Genomic DNA, 18060 nt, shown 5'->3' with positions numbered 1-18060 from the left:
ATCCCCATTTTCGCCACTAGCTAACAGCAGATCATATAGAAGTAAAATCCCCAATCCAGACACCATGGTACGAGGACACAATCCCCAATCAAGACAATATAGTAAAAGGAAAATAATGCAGATGCTGATTAATTGTTTATTCCCACAGGCACAGCCTGATCTAAATGTGCAAACATTCTTTTTCAAATTTACCCACTGTATGATTATGTCTGCTGATATCTACATTTAGAATTCATGTTCACTTCGACATTCCAGAATACTGATGTTGCTCATGCATTCAGAAAATAGATTTGTAGGTGTCAAAAGCAATTCAATTCTGTGCATTACATAAGGATATATTGAATATTTTAAAATAGAACATAATTTCAAAATGGGTGATCCGATGTATGTCTGAAATAACAGCATTTGGCATGATGATCATATGCAATAAAAAAAAAAAAACATTTTTAAAAGCTGAATTCAAAATTGGGATTCTAAGATTACTGCTTCAAAATAAGCTCATGCAGCTACCAACTGTGAAAGAACCAGAGAGCAGTTAAGATTTCCTCATGGCACAGAGCAAAGCCAGTGATTGAGAACAGAAACCAACATTAACATGCAGCACGCTGACACTTCCATAAGGCTTTAAAAACACTTAAGCAGAAAGTCATTAGACTCCAACAGGTAGGGGGCTAGGCTGTGACTGGCAAGGAGCCAGAAACCCCAGCTCTCCTTTGTCTCACTATAGGACAATCCGTTTGGCGTGGCGTAGATGGATAAGAAGTGAAAGAGACCAACCTTCTCGCTGATCTGAGAGATGAAGGGTTTGATGGTAGAGTGCAATGAGGATGAGGAGGGAATAAAAAGACAAGGAAAAACACAGAGAGTAAAAACAGGCCAGGCTTCATCAATCCTCTCAGCACTGAAAAAACAAGACAAGACAATAGCATGGTGGTTTTTCAGCTACACGCACACACACACATACGCACACGCAGACACACGCGCACGCACTTACACACAAAAAAGCACAAAATTACTTGTTCTGTTATATTGACACCATATGTCACATACCTAAAAAAATACCCACTTCTGTACACTGGGATATTAACTTTTCCATTACTGCACACTTGTCGGAAGGAATAAGTTATGAATTAACATATCACATAAATCCATTAATTATGGGCTGGGAAGTACCATGTAGACCTGAACAGTTTAAATAAATATAATGAGGCAATCATTTCAGCAGATGGTTTTATGTAGAGTACAAAAATCAGGCTGGCACATATACATAACCTTCAAACTTATAATATTACTCCTCCTTGTTATCAGAAGTTCTAAAAACATAGATCTTAAATAAATGTACCCCTTTGTCAATAAGGTCAAAAGTAAGGGGAGTAGAATTAGGCCATTCGGCCCATCAAGCCTACTCCGCCTTTCAATCATGGCTGATGTATCTCTCCCTCCAAACCCTGTTCTGCCTTCTCCCCAAAAAAAACAGCACTATGCATTACTGGCATGTATCATGATTGGAATTCCACTGTGGTAATTGTGCTTGGAATATACTCAAGTTTTGGCATTCTGACAAATTGCAATTTTCCTTATATGTTCTGTTTTGGTCTCTGCTTCACTTCCCAGCCCTTCACATACGAGTAATACTTAAAAAGGAAAAGAAAGGAATAAGATAGTATTGTCAGTGTGTTCAGCACATTGTCTTTGTCTTCTGATCAAACAATATGGAATAGAAATATTGTTAACTGCAGACAAATTAATGACAGCACACACACACAGATACAAGCACATACACACGCACACACACAGTTGTAGTATCCTTTTTCTCTGAACGCGGTTTCCATATCTGTTCCAGTCACTTGACGGCTATTTTAAAACTGAAAGTTCAAAGAAAAAGGGTTATGACACAGGTCTGAGAGCTTTAGATTGACGAGAAAATTGAATTAATTTGCTGTAAAGCAAATACTTCAGCATTCCTTTTTAAGACTTGGTTTTAACAAAAAGGATGAAATCGTCCAGTATCAAGTGTTGTAATATTTTAAGCATTAAGGCAATGTTCCAAATTCACCTTTATAGAGTGCTGTTGAATGTTAATCTTCAGTTCTCCTGTCATTTGTGGTTTTCCTTAATATTAGCAACTTGATTAATTAGGACAAAGATCCATCTTATAGACCTTGACTTATTCTTCAAAATGTATTGTATTCTCTATTGATATATTAGGTGTATTAAGCCAGTCTGATGTAATCCAAAAGTTGTACAAATACTTAGCATCAATTGCAAGGTGTAGTGTGAATCAGAAATGTATTAAATAGGAAGCCAAATTGTCCACATGGCTGAGCTACTCGGTATGTAGCCTTTTACCTTAAGACATACAAGTGTACTTCTGAGTCATTTTATAAAGATAAGGGATTCTGCTTTACTACCGTTTCAGCCATGTGTCATACACACCAACCTTAATCTGGTTCACAATATTTTCAACTTCTGTTAATCATGTTAAATACATGCACCTGGTTATTGACCTATTAAGGGAAATGGGTTCTACATGTCCACTCTATCTAGGCAAACTCAGTTTTCACTGCAATAGAGAATCTATGCAATATTTCATTATTGCTCAATTTCACTCATTCTATCAAAATACATTCCTCTCTTCCCTTCCATACACACTCTTCCTATATTGAGGCATTCAGAGAACTCTACTCTAACTGTAGTCAAACTTGTATATCACACTATTCTATGGACTTATTTTTAATAACTAAATTAGTTAATAAAACATTATTTATGGTGTTTTAACTGCATCAACTACATTTCCTGCTGCTTTCAGGAATCAGTGGATATGATCTCCAAGGGGTTCTGTGTTTTTCTTCATTTCAATTAGCATTTATTACTTTATTTGTCCTTCCCAAATACATCACCTTACACTTTTCTTGACAGAATTGTACTTACTGCTATATTGCCCACCTCACCAACACACCCACATGGAATCTAAAGCTTTCTTCTTTAAGTTTAGATCAAAGGAACATAAGCAAAAACTCCTTTGTCCCGCCCCCCTGACATCAGTCTGAAGTAGGGTCTCGACCCGAAACGTCACCCATTCCTTCTCTCCTGAGATGCTGCCTGACCTGCTGAGTTACTCCAGCATTTTGTGAATAAGCAAATACTGTGATGAATGGTAGAGGATTAGCTAAAAAGTAACACCTCTCAGCAATATGGGCAGTGTAGTGAGAGAAGGTTGACTAGCAAATGTCATTAGTTGGAAAAAGGTTAACTGGTCAGTCTCCAGAACAAGTGCCTCACTGGATCATAGGCAAATTGATTTCCTGGATGGTTGTGAACATGTAGGACTCAGTCCATAGTCTAAACAAGGGTAGAAATAACCTGAAAATATCATTGTGTTAACTGTTATATTATGTTTACTGTGCTCTCTCAATCTCAAGCAAAGGTATTTCCCCAATAACATAATGAATTCTGGTATTTTGTTATTTACCAAAATGTCTGGTCAGGACATCGACACAGCTGATAATTATTCATATTTGAGCAGAGAATCATACCAATCCTACAGATTTGATGAGAAAGTAGGAACAAGAAAAGGCAATAATGATCAGGGTTAATTTACCTTTGGATGAGGAGGTGATGATGTGCTTTGCTAGTCGATTACCTCTGAAGGAGGGAATGAGTTCATGATGCGCTTAAAGAAGGTTACCTAATATGCATGGCAGAGTGGTGATTGCGGTATACATATTTAAATTTGAACAAACGTTTTTCAGTGTCAAAGGCAGAAACATGGGGTGAAGAGAAAAAGGTACAGCTACGAGGGAGAATAGGTAGCCAAGCTAGTGAAAATTAGAATGTTTAGGAGGTAGCAGAGATAAAGGGTTGGATTAGGACACAATTTTAGAAAAGACAGAAAATGCATGAGAATGGCAGGGAAAAGAGAGTCCGCAAGAGACAATTTTGTTGAAACACTGCGTATAATCAATCAAACTGATCACGAAAGAGGTTAATAGGAGGGAAGCGATTAGAGGATCAGGACAATGGTAGCTGAACAAATAGTCGGTGATTCAAAGATTGCTTATTGGATACAGCAGAGAAGAATGAAGCGGAAAGGAGCAGTCAGGCAGATCAATTAGAATACAGGTTCCAAATGAGGATCTGCAGGCTGAACTGAAAGTACAGAGGAACATAGTGTGTGTATTGGGGGCAGTCATTTAGAATATAGCCAGCTATAACATGGGCCTGAACATGCAACTCCTGTGGCCCCTACCCTTGTTATCTATGTGATTGACACAGTATCATCCTCTGCCTGAGGAAATTCACGGTTGTTAGATTGTGAGTTTGTATTATCCAGTGGTCAACATGAACACTGTGGGCCAAAGGGCCTGTTTCTGTTCTGTACGCCTCTTTCATTGTAAATCTATGTAGGTGGTAATACATTAAAAGTTAATACTAATCAATCTTGACTGAAATTGTACATCACCTGTCTTTTCATAACTTAATTATAAAATTGTCAAATTTACTTAATGGAAACCAATGTTCCTTTTAGTTGCCATGTCAAAACATTCAAATCTAAGATATCTGTAAATTTGGTCAAATAGTTGGCAGAGCTGCTTTTGGTTTTTTTAAACATGCGTTTATATTACAAGATGAATTACTTCAATTAAAGATCGCTAATCCCTGGAAGCTTATTTTCTCTTCCTACACAATATAAGATGGTAACATAAGCATCAAGGAAAAACAATATTAACTATCCAATATTTAGTGTTGACCTAGATGGCCAATTTGGGACCTAGTTACTATACATTCATACACATGGGAACAAACCCTTTGGCTTACAGAGTCCACAATGACCACTTCTACACAAATCCAATTTATTTTCCGACAGTTTCTACCACACACCGACACACTAAGAGCAATTTACAGTGGCCAATTAACCTAACAACCCGTATGTCTTTGAGATTCTGGAGGAAACTGGACCCACAGAGGACACCCATGGATTCGCGGCCAACATCGGAGGCGAGGATTGAATGCAGGTTATTGCAGCTTTACCTGCTGCACCATTGTGCTGCCCAGAAATTAAAATGCCCCATGTATAATGAAAATAAGCTTGAATTATACTTGGTAATATTTTGCAAAAACATCAAAATGTGAGGATGAGGCCAAAATCAAAAAAAGCACCAGAGGGCCACATTGCTGGAAAAATTCATTGTTTAGCTAGTTGGATATCAATGTGATTAGTCAACCTGTCATCTAATTACATTAATATGCTGCTAATTTAGAGATCGCACAGGATGGCTGAACAACATTTGACAACATTGATCAAGTGTAGTTTTGTTAAAAAAAATTAAAAACAGGGTAGGGATAATGCACAATTAGCAAAATGTTACGTTTTTCTTGGAGAAAGGAGTTAAATGGAATTACGGCGATGGGGAAATGGCAAGATCATAAAAGGAGTTTAAAATATGAATTAGAATAAGAAGTTGATGCTAAAACTTATCAAGCTCAGGTAGACACAAAATGCTGGAGTAACTCAGTGGGTCAGGCAGCATCTCTGGAGAGAAGGAATGGGTGATGTTTCGGGTCGAGACCCTTCTTCAGACTGATGTCAGGGGAGTGGGCGGGACAGAGATAGAACGTAGTCGGAGACAGTAAGACTGGTGGGAGAACTGGGAAGGGGGAGGGGATGGAGGGAGCGGGAAAGCAAGGGAATTAGAGAAGTTAGAGAAGTCAATGTTCATACCGTTGGGGTGTAAGCTACCCAAGCGAAATATGAGGTGCTGTTCCTCCAACTTGCGCTGGGCCTCACTCTGACAATAGAGGAGGCCCAGGACAGAAAGGTCAGATTTTGAATGGGAGGGGGAGTTAAGTGCTGAACAACCGGAGTTCAGGAGTGGCTGATAAGCTTGATTTGTTGCACAATATCAAAAATTGAGTGTGCAAGACCAGGGCGATGAGAAATGGAATAGTCATATTTAGAAAATGACAATAAGTATGGAGAAGCGCATCATGATGGTCGTTGTGAGGAGAAAGATCAGTTATCGAGGTTTTAACTCAAGATAGTGATATAAACATTACAGTTTTGATCTGATAATCAGATAAATCATTCATCTTGCTGATGTTGAACACGAGTACAATGGGGAGGTTTATCAAAGGTGCAGAGTGTGTTACTGGAGCACATGAGGAAAATCTTAAGTGACTATTAGTAAGTTGGATTTGGTAGGCAAAATGAGTGGCCAAGGGTAGATCCTTGGGAGTCTCCACGGTTAGCTTGATGCCAACAAGATGAGATGGCAGTAGTGAAGATCTTCTGATTGTAATTGGATTGCTTAAAATGAAATCAAGCAAAGATAATTCCTCTAAGAAGAGAGCCCACTGCTGGTCAATAATATCAATGGCAAGAATCAGCTCCAGAAGAACAAGAAAATCCACCTGAGCCACAACAGTTTATGCTTATTGTTAGGGTTCTCTTGCTCGGTGTGGAGACCGTCTAGTATGAAAACCTGATTCAGGAGAGATAACCCTGCAGCTGCAAAATAAAAAAACAGATGGTGGCTGCTTTAGAAGGCAACAAGACATTCAAGACTGTATAAAAGGCAGAATGAGGATTAAAAAGTTTAAAGGAGTAGATAACGACTGTGATTAGGGAGGACAGAATCTGGGGAAATTAAAACCATTCATGATTTTAACTATCACAGGACCAGCAAAGGACTGGCAATTATTTTATTGGGATTGGCGACAAAAGGCACAATGTACCCCGTGGATTAGACAAGCTCCGAGATGGCATGAAAGGAGATGAGAGAGAAAAGAAAAAGTTGTGGTTCAGTACTTTGTGGGTTTGGGAAAAGAAATAAACAGTAAAGAAAGCTACTGGTTGATCTAAATCAAAGCGACAAGGCCTAGATGCTACTGTTATCTGTTGCTAGTCTGGTTAAAATTGATACAAACAGTGATTGAAAAGGATAACCCCTGGCACCCGTATTAATCAGGAATCTATTTATCTCTGCCTTAAAAATATCAATTGACTTGGTCTCCACAACCTTCTGGGGTAATGAATTCCACAGATTCACCACCTTCTGACTAAAGAAATTCCTCCGCATCTCCTTCCTAAAAGGAACGTCCTTTAATTCTGAGGCTATAACCTCTGGTCCTAGACTCTCCCACTAGTGGAAACATCCTCTTCACATCTATGGCTGAGTGCCATTGAGTTAGTTTTAAATCCAGTTGACACATTCGACTAACCTTTTCCAAAGTTAGCTATCGCAGCTATCCTTTGAAGTTGTTACAGAGACGTACAAACATTTTTCTTTAATCTCATCTTTTCATTTTGTCTGCTGTAACTTCTTCCTATTTCCTTCCACTTTGCCAAACATGATAGAGACCAAGAAAAATTGATGGTCTAAATTTCAAATTGGTGTTCCAAGAATTCAATTAAATAGTTGAAGGTAAACATGCATCCCGGGCTTGGCAGAGTTCAGGAAAATTATGAAAATACAGAAAATGCCAAATCTTACAGTGAAGTTGGTCCAAATCGGGCAACGTTTGTGAAGAAAGAAGAGATAACTTTTCAGATTGATGGCCTTTCAGTTGATGATTGCTTCAGGAGAACTGTCCCATTAGTAGACATGGTACAGGAAGAATATGATATTAAAAAAGTCCAAGGTTTAAAATTATATGTAAAAATAGTTAACTTGGAGTATTCACAAACCAGCATGTGGATTCAGAGGATGTGTAAAGAAATATAATTCAATTTATAGCCAACCTTTCTAATCCACAATTTTCCAGTAACACATCAAATACTCTAATTTCTGGTTGATTTTTATGATGTCAGTCGGCAGGTTTTATTTGACAGGTTTTAAATGGTTAATTCTTCTTGCTACGCATAGGATTTTAAACTATCACTAGCAAATGTCCAATTGCTTTCTTTCACTTTCATGCAGTTCACAATTCACATCTGTACAAAGCCAGTGAGAACAGCAATGTTCTTAGTATTCTTACTGAAAGTTGAAAGCCTCTAGCCACAATAAATATGTATCAAAAACACAGCTGCTAGAATCTGAAAAAGAAATCCCGCACAACTCTGGAAGTGTTGATCTGGGAGGAAGATGACATGTTGGAAATGGACCAAGTTTTAAATTGTTAAGGATGGGGAGAAGGGAGATGAATGAGATCTGAATCCCAGAAGAGTGGGAAAAAAATGTATGACTGCTGGAGAAACAAAACCAGTGTAGCTGACTATCTGAAATTGTTGAGCCATCAAGGATGTTATGTGTTAAGTTATAAGATGAGAAGTTGTTACCAGCAGACACATTAGTCCCTCTCCTCCCTTTTCATGATACAAAAGGGGACCATTTCCTTTAGTTTAGTTTAGTTTATTTTATTTTAGAGATATAGTGCCAAAACAGGTCCTTCGACCCACCGAGTCCATGCCGACTAGTGATTTGAAAATTATAATGTATAACTTGTTCAACATCTATTTTTTTCCTGCTCTGATGAAAGGTTATTAACTTGAAACACTGACTTCCTGTTTTCATTTTGCATATTGAGATTTAGACATCATGCTTCAGAAGAGAGCTTGAGAGGATTTATCTAGTGCATGTAAAGAGAAGGAACCAATAAGGAAATGCCAAGAGAGCTAACGGCAGGATAAGTACTAAAATCAAGGAAACTTTCTGCCCACTGACAACTGCTGACAGAAGAATAATGGCTTCCTGGGCACATCCACCTCTAGCTTGCATGGGATTTTCACATTTGACATTAGCACTTGTTAATTCTCAAGGCTTAGTGTCAGTCTTAACTGACAAGAGGCACTGCTGACTGAGTCAGAGGCTGTGGAACCATTTCACGACATAACAAGACTGACACTTTATGACCATATTTTTGGATATTAATGTCAGGGCCCTGCTGGTAATGTGCAATATTCCATCCCACTATATGAAGTAAATCAAGGATGTTGTTTAGTGCTTTGGCGCACATCTTCCCATGACTAATATAATTAAAATCTATCTGATATTATTTATGGGGCAATGTACATAAATAGGCTACTTTTCTATATAAACTATTATACAGTAAATAAGGCACCATCTACTGTTTAAATTTTCCACTGGCTCATCCAAGAAACCATTTCTACTGTTACCAAAAAACCTGTTAAATGCCATATGAAATGAATAGCACATCTAAAGTGATATCATAAGTGAGACAAGGAACTGACAATCAGTCTGAAGAAGGGTCTCGACCTGAAATGTCACCCATTCCTTCTCTTCAGAGATGCTGCCTGTCCTACTGAGTTACTCCAGCATTTTGTGTCTATCTTCGGTTTAAACCAGCATCTGTAGTTCCTTCCTACACAACTGACAATTATTAATTGTTGCCATATATATAATGCCATGATATTAACACCGCGCAACCAAAATTTGTATTCGTATTTTAAAACATCATCTGCTTAAAAAAGGTCTTGTCTGTTAGACTGCGCATCTTGCACCTACCCAAAACAAAAACAAGGAGGGTTCCAAAACATGTCCAGATGAACTAACAATCTGCATTCTGTCCCACTGCTGACTCGCAAGCAAGGCTGTAAGAGGACCAAAATCAAGACCAATTTTATCCCTGTTGCATTACCTCTTATTTTTGGCTGCGCACAGAATTGTGTGTTAAAATCTAGTGTGAGTGATAAAGGAAATGGGATGATGTTTATCTAATGAGAAATTTACAACGTTCTAAATAGATCTTAAAGAATAAATAACATAACTAGTAATGTTCAATTAGGAAAGATCACTAACAAAAATGACATAATAAATAAATATCTAACAAAAGCACTCACTTTGAAAGGATTAAAGGAATTAAATGGAATAATCCCATTATTTATGTACCAACAAAAGTTTGGAGACCTCAATAAGTTGGTATCTTAATAATGTGTCCATTCAGATTTACCTTTGATAAAATAGAATCTCAGGAGCGAAAAAAACCTCAAAGACAAAAAACCCAAAGTGGAAACAAGGCATCCTTAATTTAGGTATTTAATATTGTGATTGCTTAGAACAGAAAAGGCAATTCGTTATGATGACTTTTTGTAGACATGTTCTTGGAATACTACATATGATTTTAAAAGGTTGTAATTCTCAATTATAAAAAACATAATATCGGCCACAAATAATATCTTCATTATTCGTATACAAAAGCATTCAGGCCCAGAAAACTTCTCACTAAGCTATACATTTTGAGAAGCATGACTTAATGTGGGACCAATGGGAAAAAAATGCATTTCCTACCTCTGACATACAAGTTGGCTGGAGCAGAGTAACGTGTTCCCGCACTGTTACTTGTTACGCATTCGTATTTGCCCTGGTCGGACTCTTCACTGTTCTCAATCTGCAAGGCACCTGTATAACAACACAGACAGTTCTGGTAATCCATCAACATATGACCACCTTTGAGATACTAATGCGATGCAACGTGAAAAAGTGGTCTTCAAATGCAAACGTTCAAGTTTCCTTTTTGTAGTTTCTCCCAACTTGTGAAAGAATGAAATGAAGAGACATTATTGCAACCTTGGGATAATATCTTTAGTTTTAAAATTGTTACTGTCCCTACAAAGATTTCCACATCTGAAGTAAAAAGAAAAGTATTTCTTGGGATTATTATTTTTAAATGAGCACATCCCTATGAAATGGTAAACACTTTCATTAACGGAACTGACCTTGAAATAGAATTCCATTCTCCCCACTAACCTCAGCCAACTTCACAATTCCATATATTTGAATGGGTCTTATCCAACTTAATAAACATGAATGAGTTTTGTTAACACCACATGCCTTGTGTTTCTAACCTTAGCCTACACTGAAACAGCACCATTATGTAACTAATACTTCAACTCATACATGATGAATGATCAAGAAGTTTTATGCACTTACATGAAATGTGTGATGGATACTCCACTACTTACTTCACTCATGAGAAAGATTGTATGATGATTCTTATGCCACAAGTTATTTTCAATGTAAAATGGGATTTTGACAAAAAACTTTGCCTAGAAATATCTTGAACTTATGTGGTACAAATGTTTTTACTTGCCATCAAGTTTAATACAACATAAAATATATTGAATAAAACTAGATAACCATTACTTAAGTGATTTTTTAATAGCCAAAATCGGGAAAACAATTTAACTGCATCTGGGTGACCACAGATATGTTTCTCAGAAAATTGAAATCAGCAATACAAAATATGTATAAGCATGTTTCGCTTGGGCAGCTTGCAATGCAGTGGTATGAATATTGATTTCTCTAACCTCAAGTAATCCTTGCATTTCCTCTCTCCATCCCTCCCCCACCCAAGTCGTACCAGCAAAGTCGTCTTGTTGAGTCTAATTGTCTGTACTCGTTGTCACCAAACAAACAGGAAACAATGGCCTGTTTCCTTTATCATCGTTACTTTTTTTCATTTCTTTCATTCATTTGTTCTATATCTCTCTACATCATCGTCTAGATCTCGTTTCCCTTTACCCTGACTCTCAGTCTGATGAAGGGTCTCGACCCGAAACGTCACCTATTCCTTTTCTCCCGGGATGCTGTCTGAACCGGTGAGTAACTCCAGCTTTGTGTGTTCATCGTGCATAAATAAGCATGTTGGTTTAAAAAATGCAGACTTGTTTTGGGATTCCTAATTTCATCTACATTTTTACAAAAATGTGGTCAACAGTATAATAAATGAAATATTGACTGCAGTGTTAGCAATTTGGTTAGACCAATCCCTAGGAAACGTCCACTTAATTATCAATAAACATTTTTGATGCTGTTTGATCTGTGGCAAGCCTATGTTTATAACCTTGCGGCCAAAGTATGCTACCACTTACAAAAGGAGTCATCATTTTACTTACTTTTATTCTAATTTTTACAGACAAAATTATAAAGGAAGTTACAACATCCAATATATAATTTTAAATATTTTATAAATAACTTTGATGGCATGTAAAGAGCAATTTCACGTGGGAAGATCTGTTGTGAGGGATTCCCCTCTTCCCCCCATCCCCTAGTAATTGATAGTTCTTATTTTAAAATGCCTTAAACACATTATTTATTACAAAATGTTTTGGATGAAACAATATTAAAAATGGGATTTAGAGTAACTTATCATGGTTAATCTTTTCTGGCTGTATAAAATGATTAATGTTTATAAATATATGCCACAAATCACAAGGCTATCTTACCGCATGTTTTGAAATGATCATTATTCACCCCCAGCTGCAGAATCATTTTGAAGTTGTATTTTAAATGCTGAAAATTAAGTCCAATCACAGTCTTTGTCATATCGCTAACCAATTTCTTTTTGGATTTTTACTTAATTATGCACTTTGCTCCAGGCGGGGAAGAGAAGAATGTATCAGGAAAGCAATAGCCAAAAAAATATTTATTTTTCTGGAAAGTGCTGTGAAACCACAATCATATACCAGTTTATTTGCTTCCCTCCTTTTTTGACATTTGAAATACTCATAAACTTATCAAATCAAAACTTAGAGACTTTTGCACAAACTGAAAGAACACAGTTCTCTTGTGGTATGCTATTGAATAAATATAGGTCCTTTTGATTTAAACTATAGACCAGTGATAGTGACACTAATGCTTTGGAATCTATGTGGAGCACATGAATAAATAACAATAGTATGCACAAGGTATGATGTGCAGAAGTTTGTGTCCATAAACCAGGAATTTATCACGTGTGAAGAGCAATGCAGAATGCTTTGTAAATTTTATAAACCAATTATCAGTCTGATTTAGACATTAAAATGCAATGAAATGCAGTTTTGGGACATAAAATACTTCCCATATATGGCACATCTGTGAAAAATAAACATGGAAATAAAAGAACCCAATAATTATGCTATTTTTACTTTGCAGGTCTCTTATTTTGGAGAATCTTACTTCACACTTCTAGTAATTAGAATGAGATGAGCAAATAAATACAAGTGATTTTGTAAAACAGCATATTTTTTCATCAGAGAAGTAAAATATAAGATCTTAAGGTCTATTCTGGCATTGATGTGGACCAAAAGAATGCCAATGAAAAATCCAGCACAGAACATAGCTTAAAACAAAATGCAGGATATTTCAGTCAGAAATTTAGCAGGTTAGAAGAAGTAGGCCAATTCAAATCTAGGAAATAATGCTAAAATGTATCCAAACATATTGAATGCAGGTTCATTTTTTAAATTCCAATTTAGGACTTTCAAATATACATAGTTAAATACTGGAACAACTAAAAATAGTTTGGAACAAGTTGCTGAATCCTAATGCAGCATCCTGCAGAAGCTGTATTTACATAAAAATAAATCAACCCATTCTAGAAAAAAGTAGCAAAGACCAAATTTGGGAACCAAACGATGCATCAACAAAAAGATGAATAATTTATCAACATTATTTGGGGTTACTTTGGATTCTCTCCCAAAATGCCAACTCTCCCAGATGAGACTTTTTGTAAAATTTCTATAATCCCCAAATCTGTCATGGTTATATTGTTTAAAGCAATAAAAATATTCTACGCCTTGCATCCTCAAATGCACAGAGAAAATTACGTTTGGGCATTAAATAGCATTCGTGAGATCAGATTAGATTAAGCTCAATGAACCGTTTCAAGGTCATCAAGGCCTATCAAGAATATTTGCCATCTGCAAGCAGGTGCAGGAACTAGAGTTTAAAAAATGGTTGTCGTATAAAGCATCATGAAACAGCCTTAATGAGACTTTTGTATTTTCCTAATGAGCCATTTTGCATTTAGAGATTGACAAAATTTTATCAATATGAACCATTTTTGTGACATGTGTGTAACGATCGTGAACTGGGTCTCAACTTATATGACATAGGAACTCGTAGCCAACATATCATCGTATCATTCTGGATGGTTTAAAAATCAAATACTAAAAAACGAAAGACACTGACAAGAATTGAACTAATATCTCCAAAACTCTCCTAACTAAAATTTAACTTAATTTGCACTGGACGACAAATAAAATGTTGACATTCATTATTTCCTCGTTTAAGTTTTTGACCTTTGTGGTTAAGCGTACGGTTGGATGTTAATAAGGTGAAAATAAATATGTCTAGGATTTGCATTACCACTAAAATAAATTGGACATTTCACCCCTTCCATTCCTCATAAACAGGACATTTTCGCTGATTATCTGCGACTACAAATAAGCAGAAAAGCATTTGCCCTTTATAAAAACATTCACAACTATTATTTCTGCCCAGTTCCCTGTTCAACAAGAAAATTGGTTTAGTAATTGTAAGGTTAACTGAAACCTCACGCTACTGCACATAACTTAGGATGTGATTTCCCAGGTCTGTGAATTTCCTTTAAACAAATGAAATATTTTTATAACCAGATGGCTAATGGTGATACTGCATTATCAGAGATTTGATCCATTTCTTTGCAAATTAACCCCGCGTGGAGTTAATGCATGAAGAAACTACAACTTTCAAAACAATATTTGCAATTTTTAAAACATTGTTAAAGAACCTGTTGATTCACTGGAGATTTTCTGTCGTCCTTAATTTGGCTTTTATCGCTGAGGGCATTGTGACTGTATTTAGTTTTTAAATAACATATTTAACAGCACAGTGAATATGTAGGGTTATTATAATGACAATTCCATCATACATTTCCTTTATGTTACTCCTGCTTAATTTAAACAGACCTACTCCTTTAATTCATGAAATGCACATATCAATTTATTAAAATTCATGAGAAATATTTTAATGTTTAATGAAATGGGATGATTTAATCGGCAATGCTTGATTTTATTAATGGTATGAAAATGGTGATTGAATAGCTCCAATGCCTAGATACTTTAATGTCACCAGGAGATAGAACACTGTTGCTTGACCCCAATTCTGTAGTACAGGTATGAATTACATCTTCCTCAGAGATTACATGTACAGTTTCAGCTGTTGAAAATATAAAATTCATGTTACAATTTGGTACACCATGAAACTACAGACTGTATTTTTGCCAATATATGTTAAATGTTTTGTGTGTGTATGTGTATATATATATATACACATACACATTCTGGATGGGCAACCAAATGTTTATGAAGCCATGTTAGCACAACAGATACTGCAAACTAGTCATGTTGTACTGTAATGAAGGTGGTTAAAACTAATGATTTACAATCTCTGCAATAGTTAACATTTTTAATTAAAGAATGTGCTGGAAGCACTGTTTTCTTTAAAAAAAAACCTCAATTGAATATATTAATGGAAAACACACATCTAAGCCTGGTTTAAAACAGGGGGTACTGTGAACAGTTTAAATGAGAGGATATAAAAAGTATTTTAAAAACCTAAGAGCAGAAATGGAAGTCATTTATCCCTTTGAATAGGCTATCCACTTGATATTATTTATCTAGCTGTCCTTGCAAAATTTTCATTTTTCAATTAGTGATTAACTTGCAAATTAAAAGCTATTTATTAGCCACTGTGCTTGCTTCTCTGTTTTCTGCAGGGTATAGCAGATCCAACCAAACCCTTGTAAAAGAGAATCCTACTAACCACTTGGAAAAGAAAAACTCCCAACCTGTCTACTTATTCCTCTGATTAATGTTTCAAATTTATGTTGAACAATTTTTTTTTACCCTATGTACTTTATTCAGTATCCATGACTTAATTAAACCCTCATACAACTTCACAAAACAACTTTTTCTAAACACTCATCTCTCCAGCTTAGAAATAAAAACCTCTTGTCAACTTCCTAATATTTCCTTCAATAGTTTACATGGTTAATTCTGTAAAGGAGTTTGCAATATTTATTTCACATGCATCTTATGAAAACAGATCCAATGCCAAACAAAAGAAGGCAAACTGAGACATTGATGGATCACCAAAGGCAAGTTACTTAAAACAGTATTAAATTGTGTCCCACTGTGAGGGGATATGTAGTTATGGCATCAGGATTTCAACAAAATAAATGTATTATTTTATTTTAAACTTATAACATCACAGAAGGAAGCCATTCAGCAACAGAGTTTGTGCAAGACTCAGGAGAGCAACCCCATTAGTTCCATACCCCTCTGCCTATTTCCCCAGTCCCCCTGCAACTTATTCTCTCTCACTCGCCTGATTCATTTTTGCCTGTAACCCACACTAAGCAGTAATTTACGGTAGCCAATTAACCTACCATTACGGTCAAGGAGAGTAAGATTAGTCTGAAGCTATGAGTTTTCCCACAGGCTGAAGATTTCAAAATAATCAGGTGGTTTGTGATCAGTACAGGGAGAAAGACTGCATCCAAATAGAATATTAAAGCCTGAATTTTGGAATTCCAATATCAATTTAAAGCTCAGGGGAAGGAAGACTGAAAATAAACATCTGCTTCAGGCTCTTCAGTGTAGCCACAACTAAGTGGGTAGGCATCCTGGCAGGAAGATTAAATCCATAAACCTATCAATTTATGATTTTATTTAATCCGCTGGAATAGTGGAATATTTATTACACAAACCACATCAATTGTGGACCCTGAAGGAGAAAGTGTCAGTTTAAAACACATATAATTTAAGAAAAATCAAACTTTCTAGTCACCTCACTTACACTTCATATTGTGAGTAAACTGGTGAATAAAATATCATCCTTTTCCTGACACAAATTTTATAGTGCATGATGAACATGAAATCCACCAATTTCATAATTTAGTAATTATAACTTAATTGTTGCTGCATTTAAAAAAACTGACCATGGTCTTGTGTCTATTTTCAATACCGAGGATGTGAGAACAGATATAATGATACAAATCTTGAATCTGAAAAATAAAACGTTCCACCATCACAATGAATGAAGCAGCAGATTATGTCATTGGCTTTCTTTAAAATCTCATCTGAGCGAACAAATAGGTTCTTATCTCATATTGCAAATTGATTTAGTCCAGATTTATATGCATATTGACATTTGCAAATGAACCAATTTGAACCTTTGAATTTAACATGTGAATTCACTTTTGCCAAACCTTGAAAGAATATATTGCTAAAAAAAATAAAAATGAACAGTTATGGTCACATAAATGATTATTGATTACACATCAAGGTATAACATAATTATGTTGGTCACTTAGAATGCTAATGCTATGATGATTTAAACTAGTCCAAAACATAAAATGTTGCAGCAGTTCTGTAGAATATTAGTTTTTCTTTCATAATGGCCAGTCTTCCTGGAGACATTAAATTCTCACACACAAGAACAGTTTCAGACACATCTCCAAATTAAAAACATGTTCATCAGATTTTATTTGGGTGATTAAGTGGTTCTGACAAATAATAATTTGCATCCATTTTGTGTAAAAGAAAGTAAAGCAATAGAAAACAAAAGTCACTGTACGCTGGAGTTTAAACAGATGGGGCATGGGTTTAAAAATGAGAGATGGGGAAGGATGGGCTGAAAGCAAAGTGTTGGGGCCAAGAGAATGCAAGGAAATGAAAACATTGGAAGAAGAGGAGAAATGGAGTGTGGACGATGATTTTGAGCACGTTCAGCATTCTTACCTCGGATTGGTGTACCACCTGGTGAGGTAATTTGAATGCAAATAAGATTAAAGAGAAGTATTAGTATAGAGGAGAGAAAAAAACAAAGAAAACCGAAGGAAACAGGAAAGAATTCGATTTTTATTATATATAATATATATATATATATATTTCTTTCTAAGCGACAGAAAAGGTTGATGCAAAATAACAAGTCAGAGCAATTTCTTAGGAAGGTTAGTAAAGCTGTTCTCGCAGTGCAGCATCCATGTAAGTGCTTGGACGTGTCCAAGTTCTGGAGTAACAATCAGTCTTCTGCTGGTTAACTCAAATGAACAGCATTGTGCTGTGGGTGGAATATCAGGGAAAAAGGTTCATGTTCTTTCAACCTTTTTTGTTAAAGCATTTTCAACCATTGCATCAGATTTAAAACCTTTTCCTGGACAGCAAGAATAATGTATAATTTGGTCAGGGTTCATTAGATGATATTTTGTGTTATTACAAGGAGCTTGTTATGAGACATGGTGGGGAAATGTGTATGGCTCAGTTAGTAGAAGAATGCCATGCACCACTGCTTTTAT

The 18060-nt window shown here is 36.0% G+C and overlaps 1 protein-coding gene across 22 annotated transcripts in view; it reads right to left on the bottom strand.

Moving 5' to 3' along the window:
• The window catches only part of ptprfa (protein tyrosine phosphatase receptor type Fa), a 312377-nt gene that overhangs the window by 130646 nt on the left and 163671 nt on the right, over nucleotides 1–18060 (bottom strand). For 11 of the 22 annotated variants that reach the window (XM_078408325.1, XM_078408329.1, XM_078408326.1 and 8 more), the window contains 2 exons: nucleotides 17504–17521; nucleotides 10248–10358 (listed from right to left, as the gene is read on the bottom strand). In XM_078408325.1, coding sequence (XP_078264451.1) covers nucleotides 10248–10358; nucleotides 17504–17521 — 129 coding nt within the window. The remainder of the gene's footprint in view (nucleotides 1–10247; nucleotides 10359–17503; nucleotides 17522–18060) is intronic. The other 11 variants (XM_078408327.1, XM_078408342.1, XM_078408341.1 and 8 more) reach the window with 1 other exon arrangement.

Source organism: Rhinoraja longicauda, chromosome 11 (genome assembly GCF_053455715.1).
Source record: "Rhinoraja longicauda isolate Sanriku21f chromosome 11, sRhiLon1.1, whole genome shotgun sequence".
In the NCBI taxonomy this organism is placed as follows: Eukaryota; Metazoa; Chordata; class Chondrichthyes; order Rajiformes; family Arhynchobatidae; genus Rhinoraja; species Rhinoraja longicauda.
The sequence above is the reverse complement of the archived record's forward strand: the minus strand, read 5'-3'. Positions and strand labels throughout refer to the sequence as shown.